The sequence below is a fragment of the Triticum aestivum genome, chromosome 1A (assembly GCF_018294505.1).
Source record: "Triticum aestivum cultivar Chinese Spring chromosome 1A, IWGSC CS RefSeq v2.1, whole genome shotgun sequence".
NCBI classification, from domain to species: domain Eukaryota; kingdom Viridiplantae; phylum Streptophyta; class Magnoliopsida; order Poales; family Poaceae; genus Triticum; species Triticum aestivum.
In genome coordinates, this window is record NC_057794.1 from 579877968 (window position 1) to 579904912 (window position 26945).

The following is a 26945-nucleotide window of genomic DNA, read 5'->3' on the forward strand; positions in this document are numbered from 1 at the left end:
CCTGCTCGCTGACCTCGCCGAAACATTTGCCAACCTCAGAAGGTATGATATCAAGCTCAATCCATCAAAGTGCACATTTGGAGTTCCTGGTGGCAAGTTACTCGGTTTTCTCGTTTCCGAACGGGGAATCGACGCCAACCCAGAAAAGATTGGCACTATTCTCCGAATGAAACGCCCTGTGCGAGTGCACGATGTCCAGAAGCTTACTGGATGCTTGGCCGCATTAAGTCGATTCATCTCACGACTCGGTGAAAAGGCATTGCCTCTTTACCGACTGATGAAGAAGGCTGACAAGTTCGAGTGGACTCCAGAAGCTGATGCAGCGTTTGCCGAGCTAAAAGCTCTGCTCTCCACCCAGCCGGTGCTTGCTGCTCCAATCAGCAAAGAGCCTCTGTTGCTCTACATCGCAGCCACAGGACAAGTCGTCAGTACTGTGCTAACGGTCGAGCGGGAAGAAGAAGGAAAAGCTCTCAAAGTTCAGCGCCCAGTATATTATTTGTCTGAAGTCTTGACTCCATCCAAGCAGAGATATCCTCACTATCAGAAGCTTGTGTATGGAATATACATGACCACAAAGAAGGTTGCTCATTATTTCTCTGACCATTCAATCACAGTCGTCAGCGACGCTCCACTATTAGAGATTTTGCACAACAGAGATGCAACTGGTCGAGTGGCCAAATGGGCGATTGAACTTCTTCCCCTTGATATCAAGTTTGAGGCAAAGAAAGCCATTAAGTCCCAGGCAATAGCAGATTTCCTCGCCGAGTGGATCGAACAGCAGCAGCCGACTGAAGTTCACTCGGAGCATTGGACCATGTTTTTCGATGGTTCTAAGATGTTGAATGGTTCCGGTGCTGGGGTTGTCCTGGTTTCCCCCAGAGGAGATAAGCTCAGATATGTGCTCCAGATTCACTTTGATTCCTCCAACAATGAGGCAGAATATGAGGCCCTCCTATATGGGTTGCGCATGGCCATTTCACTCGGCGTCCGTCGCCTAATGGTCTATGGCGACTCGGATTTAGTGGTCAATCAGGTGATGAAAGAGTGGGACGTGAGAAGCCCAGCCATGACTGGATACTGCAGTGCAGTGAGGAAGCTGGAGAAAAAGTTCGAGGGGTTGGAGCTCCATCATATACCCCGACTGAAAAATCAAGCAGCTGATGATCTAGCAAAGATAGGTTCCAAGAGAGAAGCCATTCCGAGTGGTGTGTTCTTGGAGCATATACATACTCCGTCAGTCAAAGAAGATCCTTTCACCGAAGAAATTCCGCAGCCCAAGAGTGCCACAGATCCGACTGTAGTTGAAGTCCCAGCGGTGGTCGACTTGATCATGGAGGTCTTGGTAGTCATTCCCGACTGGACGATTCCGTATGTCGCATATATCTTGAGGAAAGAGCTTCCGGAGGATGAGGAAGAGGCTCGACAGATCGTCCGTCGATCTAAGGCCTTTACCGTCATCAAAGGACAATTATACAGAGAGAGCACGACTGGAGTCGGTCAGAAATGCATAACACCAGAAGAAGGTCGACTCATCCTCAATGATATTCACTCGGGGACCTGTGGTCATCATGCGTCCTCCCGGGCCATCGTGGCCAAAGCATACCGAGCCGGATTTTACTGGCCCAAGGCGAATGAGATGGCAAAGGAGATAGTGGATAAGTGCGAGGGATGTCAGTTCTACTCGAATATGTCGCACAAACCTGCGTCAGCTCTGAAGACCATCCCACTCGTCTGGCCTTTCGCGGTATGGGGGTTGGACATGGTCGGTCCTTTGAGAACAGGGCGAAGTGGCTTCACGCATGTACTGGTGGCAGTCGACAAGTTCACCAAGTGGATCGAGGCTAAACCAATCAAGAGCCTCGACACCTGTACTGCTGTTAGCTTCATCAGGGAACTAATATTCAGATATGGAGTCCCGCACAGCATCATTACGGATAATGGGTCGAACTTTGACTCAGAGGAATTCAGAACCTTCTGCAACTCCCAGGGCACACGGGTCGACTACGCATCAGTCGCCCATCCGCAGTCGAATGGACAAGCAGAGCGAGCTAATGGACTGATTCTCAAGGGACTGAAGCCGCGGCTGATGCGTGATCTCAAACACGCGGCTGGAGCTTGGGTCGACGAACTTCCATCTGTACTCTGGGGACTGCGGACCACGCCTAATCGGTCGACCGGAAGAACTCCATTCTTCTTGGTCTATGGAGCTGAAGCAGTCTTACCGAGTGATCTTCTGCATAATGCTCCTCGAGTCGAAATCTATAACGAAGCAGAAGCTGAACAAGCGCGACAGGACGCAGTCGACCTTTTGGAGGAAGAAAGGGAGATGGCTCTGATCCGCTCGACCATCTACCAACAAGATCTGCGCCGTTTCCACGCCCGAAATGTGAGAGGTCGAGCCTTCCAGGAAGGGGATTTGGTTCTCCGAGTGGATCAGCACAAACCACACAAGCTTGCTCCTTCTTGGGAAGGCCCCTTCATCGTCACCAAGGTTCTCCACAATGGGGCGTACCGTCTTTACAACGTCGAGCATAATTTCGACGAGCCCCGAGCTTGGAACGCGGAGCTACTCCGCCCATTTTACACTTAAGTTTTATCACTCGGATGAGTTGCAATAAAGTACTTCTGTAGTTCATGGGTTTAGAAATAATAGTGTCATCACTTTTTATTTTTGTCCACATAAAAACTCCCCCTCAGTGGGTGGCTTAGCCGCGAATCCGTTTCGCCTAAGTTTGTAAAAATCCTATCGAGTGGTGAGCCAGACTCACACTCGGAGGCTTAGCTGCGAATCCGTTTCGCCTAAGTTTACCAAAATCCTACCGAGTGGTAAGCCAGCCTTCCACTCGGGGGCTTAGCTGCAGTCCAAGGACTCGCCTAAGTTTATCAAAATCCTACCGAGTGGTAAGCCAGCCTTCCACTCGGGGGCTTAGCTGCAGTCCAAGCACTCGCCTAAGTTGTGAAAATCCTACCGAGTGGTAAGCCAGCCTTCCACTCGGAGGCTTAGCTGCGACCTCGTGCTCGCCTAAGTTATAAAAATCCTACCGAGTGAAGAGCAATCCTCTCACTCGGGGGCTTAGCTGCAGTCCAAGGACTCGCCTAAGTTTATCAAAATCCTACCGAGTGGTAAGCCAGCCTTCCACTCGGGGGCTTAGCTGCAGTCCAAGCACTCGCCTAAGTTGTGAAAATCCTACCGAGTGAAGAGCAATCCTCTCACTCGGGGGCTTAGCTGCAGTCCAAGGACTCGCCTAAGTTTATCAAAATCCTACCGAGTGGTAAGCCAGCCTTCCACTCGGGGGCTTAGCTGCAGTCCAAGCACTCGCCTAAGTTGTGAAAATCCTACCGAGTGGTAAGCCAGCCTTCCACTCGGAGGCTTAGCTGCGACCTCGTGCTCGCCTAAGTTATCAAAATCCTACCGAGTGAAGAGCAACCCTCTCACTCGAAGGCTTAGCTGCAGCCTCGTGCTCGCCTAAGTTATCAAAATCCTACCGAGTGGTAAGCCAGCCTTCCACTCGGAGGCTTAGCTGCAGCCTCGTGCTCGCCTAAGTTATAAAAATCTTACCGAGTGAAGAGCAACCCTCTCACTCGGGAGCTTAGCTGCAGCCCTGCGCTCGCTTAAGTTACAAAAATCCTACCGAGTGAAGAGCGACCCTCCCACTCGGAGGCTTAGCTGCAGTCCAAGCGCTCGCCTAAGCACAGGCACCTTGCTTTGAACCTGCATAAGACATTTTGAGCCAAAGGCAATCATATTCAAGCGCCAAATTCAAGTTTGAATCGATATCTAAAGGAACCGAAAGTGCTCAGGCGTCAAGCCTGTTAAAGTTTGTCGGTTACAATTCCACTCGGCATACCGAGGCAAATTTAAAGAGTCGAGCCAGAAGAAGTTTTTTACCCCTCCTGTGGAGGGCTGGAAGGTGCAACAAATTCATCAAGGTCAATTCCGTCGGCGATCCGAGTGGCAGCTGCAAGGAAAGTCTCCATAAAAGACCTGAAGTCGTGCTTCTTGGTATTGGCCACCCGAAGGGCCGCCAGCTTCTCCTCTCATGCATCTTTGCAGTGGACTCGGGCCAGACACAGAGCGACATCTGCACCACACCGAGCCGAGGACTTCTTCCACTCTTGCACTCGACCAGGGATCATGTTCAAGCGGGCCATCAGCGACTCAAGGTCATTCTGAAGTGTCTCCTCAGGCCAGAGCGTCGAGTCGATGCGAGATGTGGCGGCCTTCAGCCTTGCGAGATAGTCCACGACAGCTGCGACACGAGACTCCAGTCGGAAAACATCCATGGCAACTTCGTCGTTCACAGGAGAATTGACGGGGTCAAGGTTTGGCTCCAGTCGGCTGGTTTCCTCTTCAAAGTTTTGACAAAATTCTGCAAGGGTGATCACTAAGTCAAGGGGATAGTCGAGTGGAAGAAGCCACAGTTGGAAATATTTGCCAAACATGGAGGTTTACCTTCAAGCATAAGAAACAGCTTCTTGGCAAAGCCACTCAGGAAGGCCTCCAGTTCAGTTTTCTTCTCAGTCAATTTGCTGACTTGGTCGGTCAAGGCAGCTTTGTCAGTTCTCAGTCGACTGACTTCCTTGTTGGCAATCCCAAGAGCAGTTTTCAGATTGGTATTGTCTTGCTCGAGCTTGGTGACTGAAGCTAACTTCTCGTCAGCAAGCTTGATCTTCTCAGCTAGCTCAAGGTCTTCTTCTGCTGGGCCTCCCTTACCTTACCTGCAAGTCACAGCAAGATCAGATGCTGAAACAAGCAAGGGGAAAAGCAGTCGTCAGGGTCTCACCAAACATACCTTCAGTCTCCTCCTTTGCCTTTGCCAGCTTCTCCTGAACCAGCTTCAAGCTCAGCTCGACTTGAGTATGCTTCTGTTCCAGCTCTGAGTAGCGAGCCACAAGATCACAAGAGTTCTGCGAAGAACCAATCGACTAAATGTCAAAAATAATTCACTTCCGAGTGAAAAGGGAAAAACACACGTTTCTAAGACTACAGCCGAATACAAGCATTCGACCGTAGTCTCGGGGACTACACCCAGTGGGTGCACTCAGCGTGCCCCCACTAATCCTGTTGAAGACAAAGTCGACCAGTCGACCTCAAAAAAAAAACAGTGTGCGAGATGCATTCTCTAAGACTGTGATCAACTGCAAGCAGTCGACCACAGTCTCGGGGACTACACCCAGTGGGTGCACTCAGCGTGCCCCCACCGGTTTGCGAAATCCAGTCGACCAGTCGACTGACAGAAAGATTGACATCATAAAGCCTAAGACCGACTGCCAGCAGTCGACCTTAGCCTTGGGGACTACACCCAGCGGGTGCACTCAGCGTGCCCCCGCTAACACGGAGTTTATTCGACACACCCAGTGGGTGACTAATACAAATTCCGGAAAAGAAAAGTTTTTGGTAGCATATCCAACAGAACAAACAGCGGTCGACTGACCTGGACATTGCTTTGGAGGGCAGAACTGGCGTCATAGGCTGCCTGGCTCGCGTCCCGGATGGTCTTCAGCTGCTCCATCATGAGTCCCGCCTGGCGTATCGCCTCCTTCGCTGCGCCAGCTTGGTCCTCTGGGACGTGGTGCGTCGTGAAGAGGGAAGGCTGCTGAACACTCGTCAGTGGATTCGCGAAGGACACCGTGTGTCGAGTGGTGTTCTCTTCCTCCACGGTCAGAATTTCAGGCGCCGGCACATCCTGAGGCACCTTACTGGCGGACGATTTCCGACTCCTCCTGTGCTTCAGCGGCTCTTCATCCTCATCATCATCAGGAAGATCGATAACAGTGTTGGGTGGAGCTGCGGAGAAGGATCAGGATCAGAGATCGCGAGTCAGTCGACTAAGAATGGTATTAAGAACACAGTACCTGGATTCGAAGTTGCTGCATCCTCCATTTCGTGGTCATCGGCCCGGGCCGAGGTCTCAGAAGTAGCAGCACTGCAACTCCAAAGGATCAGTCGACTAACCTCAGCGTCGACCAGAGATTAAGTTCGCACAGAATAAGAAAATATGAGCAACACAATTACCCTGATATGGTGGGGATGGACACCTTCATCTTCGGCAGGAGCTTGGTCGGCTTCGATGAGGCCGCCCTGGGCTGCTTCGGCGCCTTTTCAGTCGGCGCCGGAGAGGTGGTCCGAGGGCGCTTGGTCGACTGAGTGGCGGTCGCAACCCCCTTACCACGTTCGGTCGAAGGGTCGTGGACAAGCTTCGACCGCCTTTCTGAGCGCGGTGGAACGACCTCCTCCTCCTCTTCTTCCTCGTCCTCGATGTCATCTTCATCACCTTCATCATCATCGTCGTCGTCATCATCCCCTGCAGCATCCGAGCCCATTCCTCCTCTTCCTGGCTCTCGCCCCCGCTCGCCTCGCCCCCGCTCGCCTCGCCTTCCTCAGTCGAGGCTTGTGCCCCATTGGGCATCGAGTACAGCTCGGTGAGGGCCTAGCAGATGCCCAAACAAGGATCAGTCGACCAGTCGGCAGGGTTAACAGGAATGAATACGACAAGGACTCAGTGGAGGGCAGAGCAAGTGTACCTTGTTTGGGTCGCTGTTGTGGTCGAGTGGAGGAATCCTTCTGGCTCCGCGCGGATTGTCCCTGTTTCCGGTAACGGCTACCATCCATCTTTCCAGAGTGACATCGTCGACTTCTTCTGGATGGACTCTAGTCTCGTCTTCGGGCCCACAGTACAACCACATGCAGTGGCTCCGGAATTGAAGGGGTTGGATGCGACGCCTGAGGAAGACCTCCAGAAGATCCATGCCCGTCACCCCCTCCCGAACCAACTGCACCACGCGCTCCATCAACATCTTCACGTCGGCTTTCTCCTCCGGAATCAGCTTCAGAGGGGAGGGCTTGTTCACTCGGTCCATGGTAAACGGAGGGAGTCCACTCGACTGCCCTGGCGTCGACTGGACCTGGCAGTAGAACCAAGTCGACTGCCAGCCTCTAACGGACTCGGGAAAGCTCATGGGCGGGAAGGTGCTATTATTCCTCACCTGAATCCCCAGGCCCCCACACATTTGGATGACTCGGGTCTTCTCATCACCTGGGCTCGCCTTCTTCACGGTCTGAGAGCGACACGTGAAGATACGTTTGAACAAACCCCAGTGCGGTCGACAGCCCAAGAAACCCTCACACATGGACACGAATGCAGCAAGATAGGCAATGGAGTTTGGGGTAAAGTGGTGGAGCTGCGCTCCAAAGAAATTCAAGAAGCCACGGAAGAAAATGCTTGGGGGCAAGGAAAACCCACGATCAACATGAGTGGCCAAAAGCACACACTCACCCTCTTCTGGCTGTGGCTGCCACTCCTTCCCCGGCAACCTCGCAGCTCCGTGAGGGATCAAGCCCTCGTCGGCCATGTCGAGGAGGTCCTTCTCCGTGATGGTCGACTGGATCCAGTCTCCTTGGACCCAGCCTTTCGGCAGGCGGGATCTGGACGAGGACCCTCTGCGGCTGGTGGATCTCCCCTTCGCCTTCTCCGATGCCGACGCCTTCTTGGCACGCTCCAGCGCCGCCGTCTTCTCCTTGGCCATGGTCGCCGGTGAGATGCACGAAGGGAAGTGGTGCGGGGGCGAGAGCGAGCACGCTGAGCAGGGAGGAAGGAAGCAGAGGGAGAGAGGGAGAATGCTGAGGCGCAGCACAGAAATCCTCGCCGGGCACATTTATAAGGTCCCTTCCGAGTGGCTGACATGTGGGCCCGGTCGATCTAATCATATCTGGGAGCAGTTATGAGGACTGGATACGTGGCGAAAAAGGCGGCGCGGAGATCGAGGCGTCTATGCCCCGTCCCATCCGAACGCCGTGGTCTGCCCCGCTTCGCGCGCGCCCCCAAATTTCGCACCCCGCGGAATCCGCGAGCAACAAATCAGTCTGTCAGACGCGGTGTTTCCGGCGATCCGTCGCTCGGAGATCGTCGAAGCTCGAAAGATCACTCGACGCAAAAATAGAATGGATCGAGTCGACCAAAGACAAATTGCTCCCTGTCAACGAAGAGATTCTTTGATCCAGAACAGCGCACAACTAGAGCGCAAAGGTTAATCGGAAACGACATCAACTCCTTCTTCACTCGAAGCCTCAATCCATTCGGGGGCTAATGATGGGGTTATGTACCTAGGGTAGGGTCATGGACCTGTTCCAAGTAACTTACCCTAGGACATCCCTAGAAGAGGTCGCCTTCCAGTCGACCAACGAGGATTCACTCGACTGGCCTGAAGGACTCGACCACGAAGACTCACTCGACCACCAGGAGGTCAAGAGGCACTCTGCACCGCAACGGCCTGTAATTAAGTAGACTTTATGATAGTAAAGGCACTTTATGTGGGGCGTTACCAGTAACGCCCCACACTTAACTCACCTTAAACCCTCTCCTACGTGGGCTGGCTGGGGTCCTGGCGCACTCTATATAAGCCACCCCCCTCCACAGGCAGAAGGGTTCGGCACCTTGTAATCCATACATTCATAATCCACTCGACCGCCTCCGGGCTCCGAGACGTAGGGCTATTGCTTCTTCCGAGAAGGGCCTGAACTCGTACATCCTTTGTGCTTACAACCTCTCCATAGCTAGGACCTTGCCTCTCCATACCTACCCTCCACTCTACTGTCAGGCTTAGAACCACGACAGCATATGCTCGCATTAGCCAAATTAAGAATGATACTACCTCAATCATATCCCCTCAAGAAACCGAAAAGCTGTTACAAATGAAGGGGGTGGTTCCTGTTGGACGTGCAGCCTCATGGTTAGCTCGTGTAGCAGGAAAATTTGTAGGGCGCTGAAAGGTACACGTTTTCCACACTTTCATAGTTTACGTACACACTGTACACGACAAATTTCGGTTCTCAACCCAACCCAAATTTTACTGCAGGTGCATGTCCCACTCAATGTACACCAAAACCATTAGATGCTAATGATGTTTAATTTTGACAAAAAATAAATTCAGACTCTGAACTCCATGAATTATCATTGCGACAAGACCAAGGAAGATTCTCTTGTAAGTGTTCTCTTGCTGCCTCTTTTGATCTGCATGGAACATGAGCTCCCAAAGTACTGTAACCCTATGTATAACTCGTCGTACCCTAGGTGGACTCGATTCAGTTCTGCATTGATGAAGCTGTCAAGAAAGGGTTGATATCACCAGCTAAGAACATCAATTTTGCCGAATGGACCAAAAAACGCTATGAGAACATACCACAACAGACCGATGGGTACGCATGGCCTCATAAATTATTATTTGCGTACACGAATAAGATTACTGATTTTTAACTAAACATCGCAGGACTTCCTGTGCGGTTTGGACACTGCAGTACATGTTGTCATGGAACGGGGATGAAATGACCGATATTTTGAACCAGGTAATTGAATGCCTAATTTAAATTTGTACTTTGTTTAGCTTGAAAGCTATGCTGACGTCAGTGTCGGTTATCCAATATAGGCAAGGATAGATATTTTCAGGTGGAAAATATGTACAACCTTACTGCATTCAAATTGCAATGCGCTTCATCTCGAATCATATAAGTTCCCCATAACGGTTAGCGCTACATGAAGAATATATCATTTATTTCATAAGTCTCATGATTAGAACTAACGCAGCACTCTCTCTTATACAGAAGGAGGTGTACGATGCCCAGCAAGCAGTTCTACCTGATGCTTCAGAAGAGGACGTACAATTAGTCAACAATCCTGATGGTTCCAACGAACCTGACACATCTAACTCCCAGAAGGATACCGGTGCACCCAACTCCCCCAAAAATGGTGCACCCAACTCCCCCAAAAGGAAGAGAGCATGTGGACGCCCGAGAAAGCTAGTCGATCCCGAGCAAGCAGCAAAAACAAAGAGTCTTAAAGAACTGAAACTTAAATTTGACAGCAAGACCATAGCCAACCAAGTGTCTTCGTTACCATCACGGTCACGCAGAGAGCATAAACCAGCACCAGCTTTATTGAGCCCATTCAAACACAAATAGGTAGCATCAATTGATCATCAATTGATACATGCTCATGCTCATGCTCTACTTCTAGCATCATTTGATGCACATTTAGTTCCTATCAGAAAGTGGAAATAGGTACTTTTGGCAATCATGAGCATCCTCTACTTATTGCAATATCTAATGCATTGATACATTCTCATGCTCATGCTCTACTTTTAGCATCATTTGATACATGTTTAGTTCTTATCAGAAAGTGGAAATAGGTACTTTTGGCAATCATGAGCATCCTCTACTTATTGCAATATCTAATGCATTGATACATTCTCATGCTCATGCTCTACTTTTAGCATCATTTGATACACGTTTAGTTCTTATCAGAAAGTGGAAATAGGTACTTTTGGCAATCATGAGCATCCTCTACTTATTGCAATATCTAATGCATCGTCAATACAAAGCTTGATTTGGCAATAGGTGGAATCGGCAATCATTTGCACGCTTTAATTTTGTCAAAAATTAATGCATAGTTCAGTTGTAACTGCTCATAGATATGGCAGGAACATGCTGAGTTATACACTAAACATAGTCATGCCAAGCTATAACTACCATAGTCATATTATTAGAGTTCCTAGCATGCATCACCGTACGGCAGAATAACACATCAACCATAACATAGAGCACCGTATGATACTTGAGTTGCTAAGGCCTTGTACAATGCAAGGTGCTTAGGGGAGTTGCTTATAGAAATAAACCAGGCTTTTCTTAAGTACATGTGCTTATTTATACAGGGTAGACGCATAACTAGGCGTCTCTCCTGTAGAAATAGGCACCGGTGCTTCAGAAAAACCTGTTTATTTTTCTAAGCACCACCCTAAGCATCTAGCATTGTACAAGGCTTAAACATGCATCACCAAAATAGTATTAACAACTAGGAACACTAAACCAGAGTAGCAGCAAACTCTTAACATAAACGACAGATCAACCATCGCTCAGCATAGGTTCAGACACACCATAGGACATCAGTTTTAGACTCCAACAACAAACAAACATAGATAACATAACAGGACACGGCGGTCCTGGGGCAGAAGCAGCACTCTAGCAGCACATCACTTCTCTCCCTTCTTCAATGCATGTTGTAGGGCTCATTGACTTTGACAATCTCGAGGAAGCGTGCGTAGGCAGCATGTTTAGCCAGAGTACTAGCTTTATGCTTCTTACCATGTCCATTGCCAGTGCTGAAGGCATGCTGGATCATGCCATCTATGCCGCCACCGATCACCTTACAACAGAAAGGGCACCCAATCTTGCCAAAGAAACAGTACTTGATCTTCCCAGCAATCAGATGCCTCAGGGTGTACCGGCTCTTGCTGTGCCTGCTGTCCATGTTGTAGTCCACGTCGTCGTCATCCTCCTGTGAATTAGTGAATTAGTACACATAGAAGAACTCAGCTAATCTATTATGGTACATTGACTTTAATTACAATGTTTTGAAAGTACACATGTGTAACATGGCAACTATCTATTTGCTAGAAACAAGGTGTATGTGCACATACATAATTGAGCCAAAGAAATTGTCATGCATAAATATGGACGGTGGAATAGTTGCATTTACATATTAGTGCACAAGTAGTACATAATTAACACATGAAAGACTTCATGAAGTGGCTTGGTTTAATGATATTTGATACTTGTTACAGGTGTAATTATTATTGGAATCAGAAAAATGGCTTCATTATACTCCTCCATGTTTCACACAAGGGGGGTTTGTTCTATCTACTGGAATGAAGAAACCATTATTCTTTCTGACAGCGGCAATACTGCTTCTCCAACATTGTTAGACCCTGATAAGTTTCAGAAGGAAATTGGTAAAGGAGCTATGGGGTGTCTCACTGCTCATATTGATGAGAGATGTGGCTGTGATCATCTAGATAACATACTGTGGAAAATTGTCTAGATGAAATGTTTTGATTTTTTGGTATCCAGTGGATATGTACTGTCAGCCCATAATTATTAAGGGAGCGATCACTTCCTTTGCAAAATGGAAATCTGTATAGAATTTGCAAATGGATCATCTATGAACATGTGTGCAAACTAATCATCTATGAACATGTGTGCAAATTAATTCATCTACATAAACTAAAATGAATCAGGAACTGCAGCATTTTGTCACTGTCCTTGGGAAGCCAATGGAGAATCCTGCCATATATCCATTGTTTAACCCACTTTTTTCATTAATGTATCTCTGCCATGAACATTTTCTTGTATTTGGGTTCATTACCTCACTTCTTTCATTAATGTATCCCTTGTGAAACTTATGCTCATCTAGTTAACAAGACAAGCCCTAATGCCATGAAAAAAACCAGAGTATCTGCTGGAATCAGAATGTGACTCAGATTTAAAAATCCACATCCAACATGAAGATCTATGCTAGATCCCTACAATCCTACATACGTAGAACTAGCACGCCCAAGTGAAATTGATGCTCATCTAGTTAACAAGAAAACCCCCAATGTCATGAAAAAAACAGAGCAAAAAAAAAAGTACTACCTTAGATAGCTCGTCGATGGCATCCTCGTCGAAGTCGCTGCCCTTCCTGCAATCTACGTCGAACTCCTTTATGGCGTTCTCCTCGAAGAGCTCTTCGATTTCGTCATGCACCTTGCGCTTACGCCTTCTCATCTCCTCCTTCTCTAGATCTTCCCCAACCTTGTGCTTGCCGACGGGTGCCTCGACGGCTACGATGGCAGCGGAAGCAGGCACAACAATCGCTGCACCGGTAGCTTTCGCCGCTACGGCGGACTCTACCGCTCCACCTACGGCTGCAGCCACGGCAGCAGACTGCTCTGCTTCGATGGTTGCCTCCGTCTCGTCCGCCACATCTTCACGTCCGCGCTTCATCGTCAGTTGAAGACATGAGGAGGGAGGCGTAGGAAGGGAGGAGGGTGATGAGGAAGGAGGAGAGGGTGGTGAGGTGGCGAGGAAGGAAGAGAGGGTGGGGAGAGGACGAGGGTTTTCTACCCGATTTGGGGAAGAAATGCACTGCTCCTGCCTCTTGGAGTTACCGAGAAGCCGCGGGTGCCGATTTGACTTGACACACCCACCCGGTCGTCCCCATTCCACGTGGGGACGTGGCGATTGTGCACCTCCTGCGGTTTGCCATCAATTGCTATCGGTGTCACAAGTGGGTCCCCTTGTCATCCACACAACCGAGCCACCACATGTACCACATTTTTCTTTCTCCCCGTCTCAACCACTCCACATCTTTCTTTCTCCCCTTCTCGACCAGCGCCGCCGCCGCCGCCATCTCCCGACAACCCCTCTCTTCGCTGCCGGTGCGCGGCCGCCACCAACTCCGGCAAGTACGTGAGATCTCCCCTCTTCTTCCCTTCCCCAACCGCGTCTCCCTACGGAGGCGGATCTGAGCCGATTGGTTTGGACTGAAACTTAGTTTTTGGATTGGATCTTGATTTGGTTTCTATGGTTTGAGACCAAATCAATCAATTAGTTTGAGCCGCCACTACCACCTACTACTACTTCAAATCCAAGAGCCGCTGTTGCTGGCCGGAGCTCGTCAGCTCTCTCAAGCTTTGACGCCATGTCTGATCTAGATTCATGATGTGCCCTCGCATATGGCTTTGTCCATGGTTTGAACCTTTGGATTCAATCCAAAAGTTGAAAACGGTTTGGACTGGGTTGGATGACGAGCATGTATAGTTCGGTTTGGTCTAGATTCTAAATGAAAATATCTGGATTGGTTTGGTTTTGATGTGTGCCATGGATTAGACTGGTTTTAGTTTGGATGCCGAACTATTCTCGGGTTTAGATGAGAAGGGCATTGCCATTGTCATTGGCATTGCTTTATTACATAGATGATAGAAAATAGATTGATTGGCCATTGCCAGTATAGGTTATCACTATGATTTATTATATGTATGATCTTTGTATTGTATTATGTACAATTCAACTTAGAGTTCAACATGTTCGGTGTAGAATGGAGGAAGCACAATGTGGACGCTGCAACTCACGGTGCCGGACCAGCCTTTCTACTGCCACGCTGTTCGGCATCTACTTCCAGCCTTCTTTTGTTTTTGCAGCGGTAACAATTTATATGAACCTTCTGACAGTAAATTCTTTTTGTTTTTTGCTATTTCCACTAATGTATTGTGTCTGTTATTTGTTTTTATCTTACACAGATTGTACCATGCAATGTGAGATTGGCATTCAATGAGCTCGTCGCAGACATCGTGAGCTTCGACGCTCTTGGGGGCCCATACACTATGCAGGTCGAGAAGGGGCGAAAGATAACCCAGATAGGAGGAGATGATTGGGATCGTTTCATCGCCCGCATGCGTCTTAGTGGGGGTGAATTGATCAGCTTCTTCTTCAGAAGAGATAGGCCCAGGATTTCTGTTATCTATCTAAATTTGATTCCGGATAGTGAGGATGAAGTTCATGAGGAGGAAGATGGTGCTGATTCAGATGATGACGATTCAGAAGATGATGAGAACCCACTTTTTGAATACCTGTATGCCCAAGGACTCAGACTGGGCGACGAGGAAATCGGCAACCTCTGGTACATGCTTCCGCTACGTGAAGACTACCTAGGGAAGCCATTCGTGACCCGCCTCACAAGGACGAATGTTAAATGGCATATCATGGTATGTTACTTAGTGTGGTAATTACATAATATGCATGCTTAGTTAGTGTAGTAGTTCATATGATATGCATGTTGTAGTACTGTGATGAGAGGCCTAGTTTAGAATTCATTTAGTGAAGAATTTTATGACATGCATGTAGTGTAGTAATATGCGATGATATGCTTAGTGTACGCAGTAATCTAATGATATGCCTAATTACCGTAGTAATTTGATGCTTGGCGTATAGTGTAGTGATGTGATGATATATATGCTCAGTGTTGAATCCAATGATATATGTGTCTTGAAGTGTATGCTTTGTTGATAATTGCACGTGACATGATCATATATCATGTCAAGTGTTTTCAGAAATTACCTAAGAGGTTACTTGATAGCTGTGGCATCGACCCGAACGAAGAAGGCATGGCTGCTGGACTAAGCCTTACGAGAACGGGCTCCATCACCAGCTGTGCCTATGCAGTGGACACGGACGGTCGCACTGTCTTGAGCAGGGCAGGGTGGAAGAAGTTCCTTTGTGCCAAGAATCTTTGGGTAGGACAGGCCATCCTACTCACTATTGCGAACACCCGTCGCCATGACTTGAGGATGATGATCACCATCCACCTCATTTAGAACCGGGGTGGGCCATGTATCAATGTGAAATGAACTTGTTATGTTAGCTCTTGTTTGCGAGTACTTGTCGTGCATTACCGTACCTATATCTACTCATATCTAGGTACTATTGCTTGTGATGGATTGCAACTATTATTAACTGGTAACTAATGCTCTACTAGCTATGATTATTCCACTGTGTGATGTTTTATAGGATGTAGTGTGACATGGTAACTGTTATATATGGTAGAGGCTTGTCTCTAAGACCTTGTACAATGCAAGGTGCTTAGGGATGTGTGATGTTTTGTACGTGTCAGGTTGTAGTATGAAATGCTAACTGTTCTATATGGTAGTGGCTGGTCTCTAATTGGAACGACATGTTGAACTAGTATCAATGGTAGAGGCGTTTCGTTATGCGCCACATCCAACAGTTCACATAATTAATTATCCAAAGATTAAGGTATGAAACCCTTGGTCATACATAGCAACATTTCGTTCCTAAAAATTAAGGTACTTCCACATTCAAACTAAATAATACTACAAATTCGAAGGAACTACTTAATACATTAACAGCACATAGGGAAGTAGCCCTGGTCCAACGGCTTGAGAAATGACGAACAAAAACTGAAAGAAGAAGGATCAGCCAGTAGCAGCACCATCAACCTCCCAGCCTCACAACTTCAGCCAGCCTGGTGAACTCCAGGTTTTTTCCTGCAAAACACACATGTGATGTTGGAGGCAAGAAAATAAATATGCCAGGGGTCTTGTCATGGCATCTAATCGCACGGAATGCTAGTACAAATGATGGAGAACAAAACATCCAACATGAGCAAATTCATAGGAGTTCTAGATCCATGGATAGCATCAAGAAAAAATGCTCAGTTTTAATTCAAACACAAGACTTGGTGAAAACATGCATATTCATATTAGCAACATGGATATGGCATCTTTGCAAGCTTGGATCAGTGACTTGTCTTGTGTTTCATGGCATGACAATAATTTTAACAATAAATAGACATGAAATTGACCCAAACTCATGTACAAAGTTAGGCCATATGATGCATGGATTAATTCACACATAAATGACAAAATGCCAACTTTGTATAGAATTTGCAGTACTGAAATATTTCAGTGTGTACCGGTGTGTACTGAAACTGCAGTAGTGAAATAATTCAGTGTGCATCGGTGTGTACTGAAATTGTAGTAACGAAATATTTTAGTGCCTACCGGTGTGTACCGAAATATTTCAGTGTCTACCACTACAACATTACAAATTTTGCCTAGGGCAGTACCGAAATATTTCAGTGCCTACCGGTGTGTACCGAAATATTTCAGTGTCCACCACTACAACATTACAAATTTTGCCAAGGGCAGTTCCGAAATATTTCAGTGCCTACCGGTGTGTACCGAAATATTTCAGTGTCTACCACTAGAACATTACTAATTTTTCCTAGGGTTCATATGATGCCTAGGGTTCACATACATCATAATCCATCCTCCAAATCCATGTACTCAAATGTTCATGCAATTCATTGAGATTAAAATGCCATCTAGCATTCCCTGTCTGAGCTATTACGATCAGTATCACCACGATGTAAGCACGAGCAGTAGGAAGATGAGGAGTGGGGAAGCTTACTCTAAACATAGCTACCGCCGCCGTTCAGACGAGGAGAGCAGCGAGGGAAGCGTGGAGAACGGCGGGGAAGCAAGGTCGCGACCACTGTCCTCCTCATCTTGCGCTTCGGAGTCTCCGGTGACTCGGTTGGAGGCTGCAAAATCTGCAATGGCACCTCGTGCACGGTGGGTTCCTGATCCAGTGGATGCTCTACCCTGGATCTGAACGCCCACCACCTCCGCCTGGTCCACTCGCTGGACGAATTGGCCTGCTCCATCGCCCAGAGGAGAATCTCGATCTTCTGAATCGGTTGCGCGGGCGGGGGGAAAAGCTTTGCCCTCTCCTTCTTCATCAAATTCTTGAGAGTGGCCATTGCCGTCCAGCTCATCTGCCTCGTGTTGTCAAACCAAGAACGGATCTCCCTCAACCTGGCCAACTTGACCTGGTCGCCGCCGGCGATCTGCACGAAGTCGGTGTTCTCGCCGCCGGCCATCAGCTCGATCTGGCATGGAAGAGGGGGTGGGGGTGGGTGGGGGGGTTGCCTGAGTGGAGCGAAGTTGCAGCGGTAGGAAGGAGGAGATGACCGCGGTGGACTTGGAGGAGAGGGAGGAGATGGCCGCCGATGAGTAATTGTGGAATGTGTAGCACCATGGCGGCGGTTATGCATTCGACGAGAGGGGCGGCGGTTATGCATTCGACGAGAGGGGCGGCGTGTGCAAATTTTCCTAGGACTAAACTGCCCCTAGATTAAAACGCGTCCCCACCTTGTCACGAGTACCGGCCCCACTCATTTTAGTACTTTCGCGTACTTTCATCGGAGTACTACCCAGTACTTCATATTTGTCTGCCGTTAGCAACGAACGGTTCTAAAAAAGCCCAACCACTCTAAAACTTGTAATAACTTTTTTTAGGTGGTTTTTGGAAGTTACCGATATGATTCCCTCTAAAACCGAAATTATCACCCAACTTGGGCCTATGTCCTGCTCTCCTCCGGTGTCAAGGGCGCAACTTAGATTCTGTCAGCCACGGGCATGAACATATCCCACGTCTATGCGCGGAAAGCTGATAGGATTGGCTGATTCCCAATTTTGGCACGCAGCTGCGATAGGAACGGAATCGTTATCATCACCGGTGATCAGGTATTCAAGTCGCTGTCAACGGCGACACATCGTCGTGCTGAATCGTGTTCATGTAACTAGGCAAAAGCCCTTGTTGGCTCTGTCGGCTAGCCAAGCCAAAACGTTGCAAGGAGGAATGGCCGGCCACTAGCTAGCTGCATATGCATGTGTACGCAACTTGCACACGTTAGAACCTTGGGCAGATGCAACAGCCAAGCTGGTCAAAGGCTGGCTCCAGAACTATTGCAGCCTGGCGATTCTGCTAGCTTGCTAGCGCCACTGGTTGAGACAAGGGTGAACATCTCTTGCCTGCCATGGCCGATGAGATCTGGCTGGGTACAGGGATAAGATATCGGCATATCGCAGCCTTTTGCTGATATATACCAGATGATGCTCACCCTCGTCAGATGAGTGAGAAGAACTCCTTGGGTCGAAACTAAATCTCCCTCCCAGAGCTCTAGCCACCCCCCTTGAGTTATTCAAGTGAGAGTGAATGAGTTACTCAAGTGAAATTGACTGAGTTACATGCCGCCCATGGGGACTTTATATGGTAGAGGTCCTTATAAATTACCAAGGCTACTCATGAGAGTGATATGTGGGGAAGGATATATAGGTCAAGTTTGGTAAGGGCAACTCCAACGCGGATCATCAAAATGGGCCTCACCAAATGTGTGAAGGCCATCCAACTGTAGGCACCAATTGTCCACTCCTAGTTTCTTTTCCATACCTGGAGTACTCAAAATAATCAAATATAAACAACACAATTCGTAAGCAACTGAAAGAGGAATATTCCAATGCAACAATATTTCAAATAAAAATACTCTCTCCGATCCATATTAATTGTCGTTGATTTAGTAGTTGTACTAAATCAGAGAAAATTAATATGGATACAAGGAAGTATACAATCCAAACATAAAGTTTTGAAATAAAAAAAGTTAAAATTTGAATTCAACTTTGTTAGATACGTGTTCTAATTGTCCATGCAAAAACCGCAAAGATGCTCAATCAGATCATTCTCAAGCTTCACATGAGTTCCTTGATTGCGAATTTGATGATGCATTTGGAGAAAATCCTCAAACATCGTCGAATTCTATTCTGGAAGCTGAATAGGATCACCCAAATTTTAAAAATCCAGACCATGGAGAACTCCATAACTCGTATCCTCCACGATCATGTTGTGCATGATCACACCAGCTATCATCACCTCCGAGAATGTCTCTATATCTCATTGTTTAGCGGGTCCACTAACACTGCAAAATTGTGTGAACCGGTCACAATGTTGTCGGTTTGTAGGATTTCGAACATCAGGACTGGTCCAAACAATTTTGGTGATTGCCATTGAATGGAAGAAAATGTCCTCCCGTCCAAACAGTTGCGGGCGATTTAGTGACCCCGTTGGAGTTGCCCTAATCTATGAGGACTAGTAAATATTGGAGGGTTTATAGTCCATGGTGGGCCATCCCTCTAGCTACCCTGATACGCTTTGGCTATCTAGGGCAACTCTTCACTTGGGCCCTTTTGCTCTTCTTTTATTTCAGTCACCCTTGTCTTTTACTTTGTATTTTCCTCTGACTTGTTGAACATGAATGGCATGTTTTTGAATTTTGTTGACTTGTGGACCATGAAGGGCTTGTTTTTGAATTTTGTTGACTTATTTTCTCTTGACCATTTTGCCACATACAACCGGGTGGGACTCAGGTAAATTAGTTATTCCTACAATAGTTCTCAACTAGGGAGGAGCTTACCTCTGGAAACCCTTGCACTTGGAGCAACAAACGGTTGCCTAGCGTGATCCAAGCACAACAACCTGAAGCGGCTCCACCATCATCAAAGGGGATGTTGTAGCGGTTCCACCGAGTGGAAGAGGAACCATTGACTTCAACAGGCAGAAGGGGAGGAGGCGGCCCATGGCCCGGACCTGGTGCCCCAATATCTGCGGGAGCTCCACTATCAACAACAACGATGAACCCATGCGAGGAGATAGCAACCCTAGCATGATATGGTTGCTTTGTAGTAGTGTGATTTGTTCTCAGTTCTGCTCTGCCATTTGATCAATGGGTGCGTGTTCTCCGTCCTTACTCACATAATACTGTTTTAACATATATACTCATGATCCCCACTGCCTCTATTGTGGCACCTCAACGAGATGCTAAGCTGTAAGTGCTCCCTCAAAAAATATGTGATTAAAGCGTGAAACACACCGCAGTTGTTTTGTCTTTGTATTAGTAGTGTGTGTGTGTAACATATTTGGCATTAACATATTTGTCTCTCCATTGATATGGACATTAATATTGTACATTAGAATACATACGAGATAAGTTAAACCCATGTGAGTAAGGAGACAAGTCGATCTCACGTACATACTTATAGATCACTAATATTATGAACATGCATGCATCTGCATAATCGGCCGACTTTTCTGCCCACTAGTCGTGCATGTATACATTGACATGGAGTCATGGACACCATGCACACGCTTATGAGTATTACTGTACAAGGTACCCCCATGCACGCACATGCTTCTTCGTTCAGTCCATCTGTGTAGTGTGTATCATCCCTTGCCCATTACCCGATTACCTCCTAGCTAGATCTTCAAGTGCTTCAACCTGATCACACAAATTACCTGCTTAACTCCAGCTTAAGCCCATGCATAACTATAAGAAACACAGCGATGGAGGTCGTACCTGTCAGCCTCGTAGCTGGCGTTGTGGCCGGGGCCAGGACAAGGGGGACGGTAGGCGGGGAAGGGCACCTTGCCGGCCTCGATACGGGCGATGTCGTGGACGAGCAGCTCGTAGTAGCGCCTGGCGTCGTCCGCCGACTTGCCGCCGCCGACAGCGCGGGCGATGTTGTGCCAGCGGTCGGGCGTGTCCCTATCGTGCACTGCCAACGCCTGCTCGAACAGCTTGTTCTGCATCGGCGTCCATACTGCGCTCATTGACAGGGAAGCCATTGATGTCCCTCAACGATTGGTTCCTCGAACGATAATTAAGCTGCTATATACCTTAACTTATGACCTGAACTACGCTTGGATATTGGCTGCTGGTGAGATGGATGAGGAAGGTGTGAGAAGAGGTTCTACTTATAGCACTCGAGGAGGATTCAGCTTTGTGTGGGGGGGCGGCGAAGATGGATGATAATGTGCATACGAGTGGAGGGGAAAACTAGAGGAATTTTGAAGCAGCAGGCCAGCACGAGAAGGGTGAGGAGGGGGGACGATTGGAGAAAGGAACAAACATTTTTGTCCCCTGGAAGTGGAGGATCTACCTTTCTATCTTTTCGGACCTTTTGCGTCACGAATCGCCTCGGCATCCTTCCTCACCTTCTCCCTCTCAAAGATTGAAACAATAAAAATATGTATGCATCCATACATGCATATACATGTGTGCTCTCATACTTAAAGTTGAGACATATGTATCTCCATATGCAGATACCGAAAGAGGTTTCCCTTCTGTCATTTTGAAAAATATAGTCCATGGTTAGTGAATCCAAGCTTTTTGTTACACCAAATTAAGCAAGTACTATTAGCTTTGAAGTGTGCATGTACATCGATGTTGACTCTTATTTACACCAGAAAATAGCGAAAAACTATTCTTTTTACTAGCCTTGTGGTTCAACCAACTTCCTCCTGGCGTGATGATCTTGATTCTACCACCAACATATTTGCTGCAGTAATGTTGGGTTGTTACTGTCTTGAGTGTACCTTAAAAATCTCCAATGTTCATTATATTTAGAGAGCATAACATCAAAGATAAAGAAAATTAGCTAATTATTACATGTGAAGTAGCTAGCTATATACGTAGTAGTAGTTATTTTAAGAGCATCATGTCGCTATCTATGAATAGTTAGTTACAAAGATTGGGATGCCATCACCGGAAAGTGGGTGCGTGTTGGCCATGCGACCCAGGATATGTCTTGCTTTTCGGATGAGAGAATAATATTAAGAAAAATAGTGCACGACTTTGCATATGGCTTTAAAAATTAAACCAACAAAAAGTATCTGAAAATTGCATGTCTTTAATTGCAATGGATGTGTGACGCGACTCATTTATTCTAAATTGTCCCTCCATTTTGGCAATCCGGGAACGTTAAAAGGCAATCTTTCTTCATTACCTTGTGATTTATGGTCCGAGGTTTTGTATTTATGCATAAGCAAATCATGCAATTATTTTTATTTGAGGAATTAAACCAGTACATTATTCAAAAACCCTGTGCTAATGTTGTCATTTGTCAGTTGAATGGTTTGTATCATATCTTAGATAGGATTATAGCATATCTAACTCAGTTAGTATGTGATCATATTAGATGGGTGAAGCCAATCTTTGGCAAAGTTAATGTGAGAAACTGAGATGCCGAATAGATGCTTACCGTCTCTTATAGATAATGGTCCTTGTTCTAGCAATATTGCTTTTAACTCTTGTATGTAGAATATGGTTCGTTAAAAAATTTGCATTCAATAGTTAACGCATATATAACACTTGACCAAAAAATTACAACTTCAATGCAGGCTAATCTGGAAGAGAATTTTGCAACTCAAGATACAAATGAGTGAAAATGTGCTTGTGTATTTTATGACCTTCAACTGTTGTATGTGAATTTCCAACGAATTTGTATACGAAGAAGATACATGTCATTTTTTAGAACTATGATTGATGTGAGCTATTGATGTTGTTTTGTATGTTCTAAAAAATTTGTGAAATTTGAAATGGAACAATTATGTCTTTTCTATCATATTTTTTCTCCACCCAAATCTTATTTTCTCGACGGCCTTGACGTGACATGGATGCAACATTTTGTTGCTTACCTACCATGGTGTATTTCTTCCGTTCTCGGTTGTTTACCATGAGAAAAATTGGAAAAGCCGACCTGAATATGTTTTTTATCGGACACTGCCGCATAAGTACACTAAAACACGTACACATTGCTCCTCCAATGCCATGGAGTGTGGAAGTCTATGATCCACTTGAAGCGAACTAATGGAACTATAATTTGGTCCTAGAAAAATAATGATATGTGTTCTTTTCAAATCAAATTTGCACCCTACTTCGGCCCTATCTCTCCCCGTCTCCAGGGCGCTAGCCAGATTCTGATAACAATGGCCGACCTAGAACACACACTACTGCAGGATGCTGCTAACACGACACTACGATCGGAGACCCTTCGACGAAACTGTGTGCGATGCCATAATCACAAACGGTAGGGTAAAAAAACATCAAAAAAGGTGCAAAACGTTTGTGATGGAAGATGCATCAAACACGGTTCAGATTTTAGTTGCGTGTGCGATGCAGGGCATACGGTTCAACTTAATTAACTGTTTACAATGAGGAGGAATAAAAGAAACGGGAAGCCAGATGAAGGCGTGTGCGATGTACAACATATGGTTCACTCGGATAAACTGTTTGTGATTAGGCAACACAAAGAAATGGTCAGCCAGATCAAGGTGTATGTAATTGAGGGCATACGCTTCAGAAGGATTAACTGTTTGCGATTAGGCAACAGAACAGAAACGGTTCAGCCAGATCAAAGTGTCTGCAATTGATGGCATACAGTTCACATGGATGAACTGTTTGCGATTAGTCACAAAAAACTGAAACAGTTAGATAGATCAGCGTGTGTGCGCTAGACAGGCACACACATTCTAATTAAAAGAAGCGTGCGCGATGGTAATAACGAGCGCGCACGGTTGTCGGAACAAGACGTGTGCTGACATTGCCTATTGCGGTGCAACCTAGGGTGCAAACGCCACGTACGCGGCCGAGAAGGCGTGCGTGCCCACGTTACGCCTTTCGGGAATAGTGCCACACTTATAATCGTCAGTAAATTTGAAGCATGCGTCCTGTCACAATCCAAATTGCAAACATGTTCACACCGATCAAAACCTAAACGGTTTTCCACTTAGAAGCGTATTACTACTCGGTTATAAATACTACTACTCCAAGATGACTGCACATTCCTCCTCAACTCCTCATCCACAAAAAGTAAAAAAAACAAGTCATTCATCATCGTTCCCTTGCGTCCGCCATGGCCAGCGTGAGTTCTAGGTCGAGAGATTGCCACCAGGGAGAGGCGAGCCTGAAAGCGGAAGCACGAGAGAAAGCAGCCAACATGTCCCGCCACACGGCCGTAGCAGCAGAGAGGTCTCGCCGCGCAGCCGAAGCAGCACGGAGGTCCCGCCGCGCCATTGATGCAGCAGACTGGTCTGGTCGTGCCACGGAAGCAGAAGAGCTGTCCCGCCGTGCCGCGAATGTAGCAGAGATGTTCTCCCGCGCCGCGGCAGCCTAGGAAAATGTCTCGCGGGCAGGAGAGGACTCTTACAGGCGCATGCGTGCCCTCATCTATAGGCAGATGGATCAGATCTCCAGGTGGGCGAGGTTGCAGGATGACCTGAAAGCCTCATTTGAACAGTCTACTAACGTCATCCGGCAACTAAATGAGAGCAATGCGAAGCTCCAGGCCAAGCGCGACCTGCTGAGGGCAAAGATCGTCGAAAGTGCGGAGCAGCAGGAGCAGACCACTGCCTTGTTGAAGAGGACCGACATCATTGTCGAGAAACTTATGGACGAGAAGGCCATGCTGCGCATCGAGCGCAGAAGGTTGGTGGAGGAATCCAGGGATGCTCTCAAGCAGCATCTAGAGGACAAGTAAGAGCTCGTCGCCGCTCACCGCGGAGACTAGTTCCCGCGGCCTGCAGCAACACATCAAGAAAGTAGAGATCAGTGAGCCAGATCGTTGTCTTCCTTCTTTTGCCGTTGTGTATTTCGGGCGTTGCCGCATATGGTTTTTTAAATTATGTTTCTAAATATGTAAGACAATTATTATCCACTGTCACCGTCCTTATATTCATCACGCTTCCTATAAGTCGTAGTCGATGCTATATAGGTCCGTCGGATTTTCCATCAAGATCGGTGCAAAACTTTCTTTTCAGATTTTTATTTTTCTCTCTTAAATCTCAGTCCAGTGAGACATATAGCCACGCCGTAGAATAGGTGCTTGGTCGCCATTAATGGAGACGTTGGAAGGGAGGTGCGCGGCTGGTAGTGGTCAAAGTGTTGTCCTCCCAATGAGCACGCGCAGGGGTCTGACCGCACGCCTCCCATACTCAAATAGCTATCCCTCACGGCACCTCCTAGCCAATAAAAAAAGGACGCGTGGCCGTACGTAATTGGTTAGTAGAACGCCCATGGTTTCAATAATACTTATGTTTCCGATTTGTAACGTGACAGTACTTGTTCTAAAATAACTTTGTTGATTGTTAATGTGTGCGCCTTTGCAAATCGGATAGAAAAATTACCACAGCATGTTGGTGCCATGTCATGACACCATGCCAAGTTTCATGATTTTCAGGCGTGTTTTGGATTTACAGGAATTAAAAAACCAAGTTTCTCAATCTTTCCATCCGAGCCACGACGCCCAGATGTTTGAATTTCACATCGATCTTTTGCATGGGACCTAGAAATTCACCCAAGGACACACATGTGATTTTTCAAACAATTTTGGTGCACTGGAGCCTGTGCTTGTAGTTCAAATTTGAATTATGCACATTAAATGCGCAGAAACTCAATTAATGTATAAAAAGGCCAAATGAACCCGGAGTAATTTCAAAATTTAGCACGGTACTTCTATTTGGTCTAATCTGCCAGTGTAAAAAATTAAGGCGGGAGAAGCCAGTGTACGTATGTCATTTCGCACACGGAGGTGACACGTTCCCTCTCGGAACCACGAGCCTTCTTGAGGGAAGCTCCAGTTTGCAAGAAGCTTACACCAAAGCGTGTCCCAATTCGGCCAAAAAAATTACCGCAGCATGTTGGTGCCATGTCATGACACCATGCCAAGTTTCATGATTTCCAGGCGTGTTTTAGATTTACAGGAATTTAAAAAATCAAGTTTCTCAATCTTTTCGGCCGAGCCACGACACCCAGATGTTTGAATTTCACTCCCATATCTTGCATGCACTACTAGGGAAAACCCTAGTAGTAGCGCTTGAAATATGCATAGCAGTAGCGCTGGGCCCAGCGCTACCACTAAGGCGCTACAGCTAACTAGTAGCAGTAGCGCTGGAAAGGGAGCGCTACTGATATACCTGTTGGGGAACATAGTAATTTCAAAAAAAATCCTACGCACACACAGGATCATGATGATGCATAGCAACGAGAGGGGAGAGCGTGTCTACATACCCTCGTAGACCGAATCCGGAAGTGTTAGCACAACGCGGTTGATGTAGTCGTATGTCTTCACGATCTGACCGATCCAAGTACCGAACGCACGGCACCTCCGAGTTCTGCACACGTTCAACTCGATGACGTCCCGCGAGCTCTGATCCAGCAAAGCTTCACAGGAGAGTTTCGTTAGCACGACGGCGTGGTGATGGTGATGATGATGTTACCGACGCAGGGCCTTGCCTAAGCACCGCTATGATGTGATCGAGGTGGATTATGGTGGAGGAGGCACCGCACACGCCTAAGGGATCAATGATCAATTTTGTGTCTAGGGGGTGCCCCTGGCCACGTATATAAAGGATGGAGGGAGGAGGAGGCCGACCCTCATAGGGCGCGCCCAAGTGTGGAGTCCTACTAGGACTCCCTAGTCCTAGTAGGATTCCATCTCCCACATGGAATAGGAAAAAAGGGAAGGGAGAAGGAGAAGGAAGGAAGGGGGCGCCCCGCCTCCCTAGTCCAATTCGGACCAGTCCATGGGGAGGGGTGCGGCCACCCTTTGAGGCCTTTCTCTCCTTTCCCGTATGGCCCATTAAGGCCCAATACGAATTCCCGTAACTCTCATGTACTCCGAAAAATATCGGAATCACTCGGAACCTTTTCGATGTCCGAATATAGTCATCCATTATATCGATATTTACGTCTCGACCATTTCGAGACTCCTCGTCATGTTCCTCCGGTATTCGGGAGTTGCATAATCGCATAGTCATAGGAACATGTATAAGTCATGAAGAAAGCAATAGCAACAAACTAAACGATCATCGTGCTAAGCTAACGGAATGGGTCAAGTCAATCACATCATTCTCCTAATGATGTGATCCCATTAATCAAATGACA

The 26945-nt window shown here is 47.1% G+C and overlaps 1 protein-coding gene across 1 annotated transcript; it reads right to left on the reverse strand.

Annotated features, from left to right (window-relative positions):
• Positions 1-20129: 20129 nt before the first annotated feature.
• On the reverse strand, positions 20130-20961 carry LOC123182348 (protein RADIALIS-like 3). Its single transcript, XM_044594887.1, has 2 exons — positions 20580-20961; positions 20130-20501 (listed from the first exon to the last, which is right to left on the reverse strand). The coding sequence occupies exons 1-2, from the start codon at positions 20846-20848 to the stop codon at positions 20480-20482; spliced, it is 291 nt and encodes a 96-aa protein (XP_044450822.1). The 5' UTR covers positions 20849-20961; the 3' UTR covers positions 20130-20479.
• Between the last annotated feature and the right edge of the window lie 5984 nt (positions 20962-26945).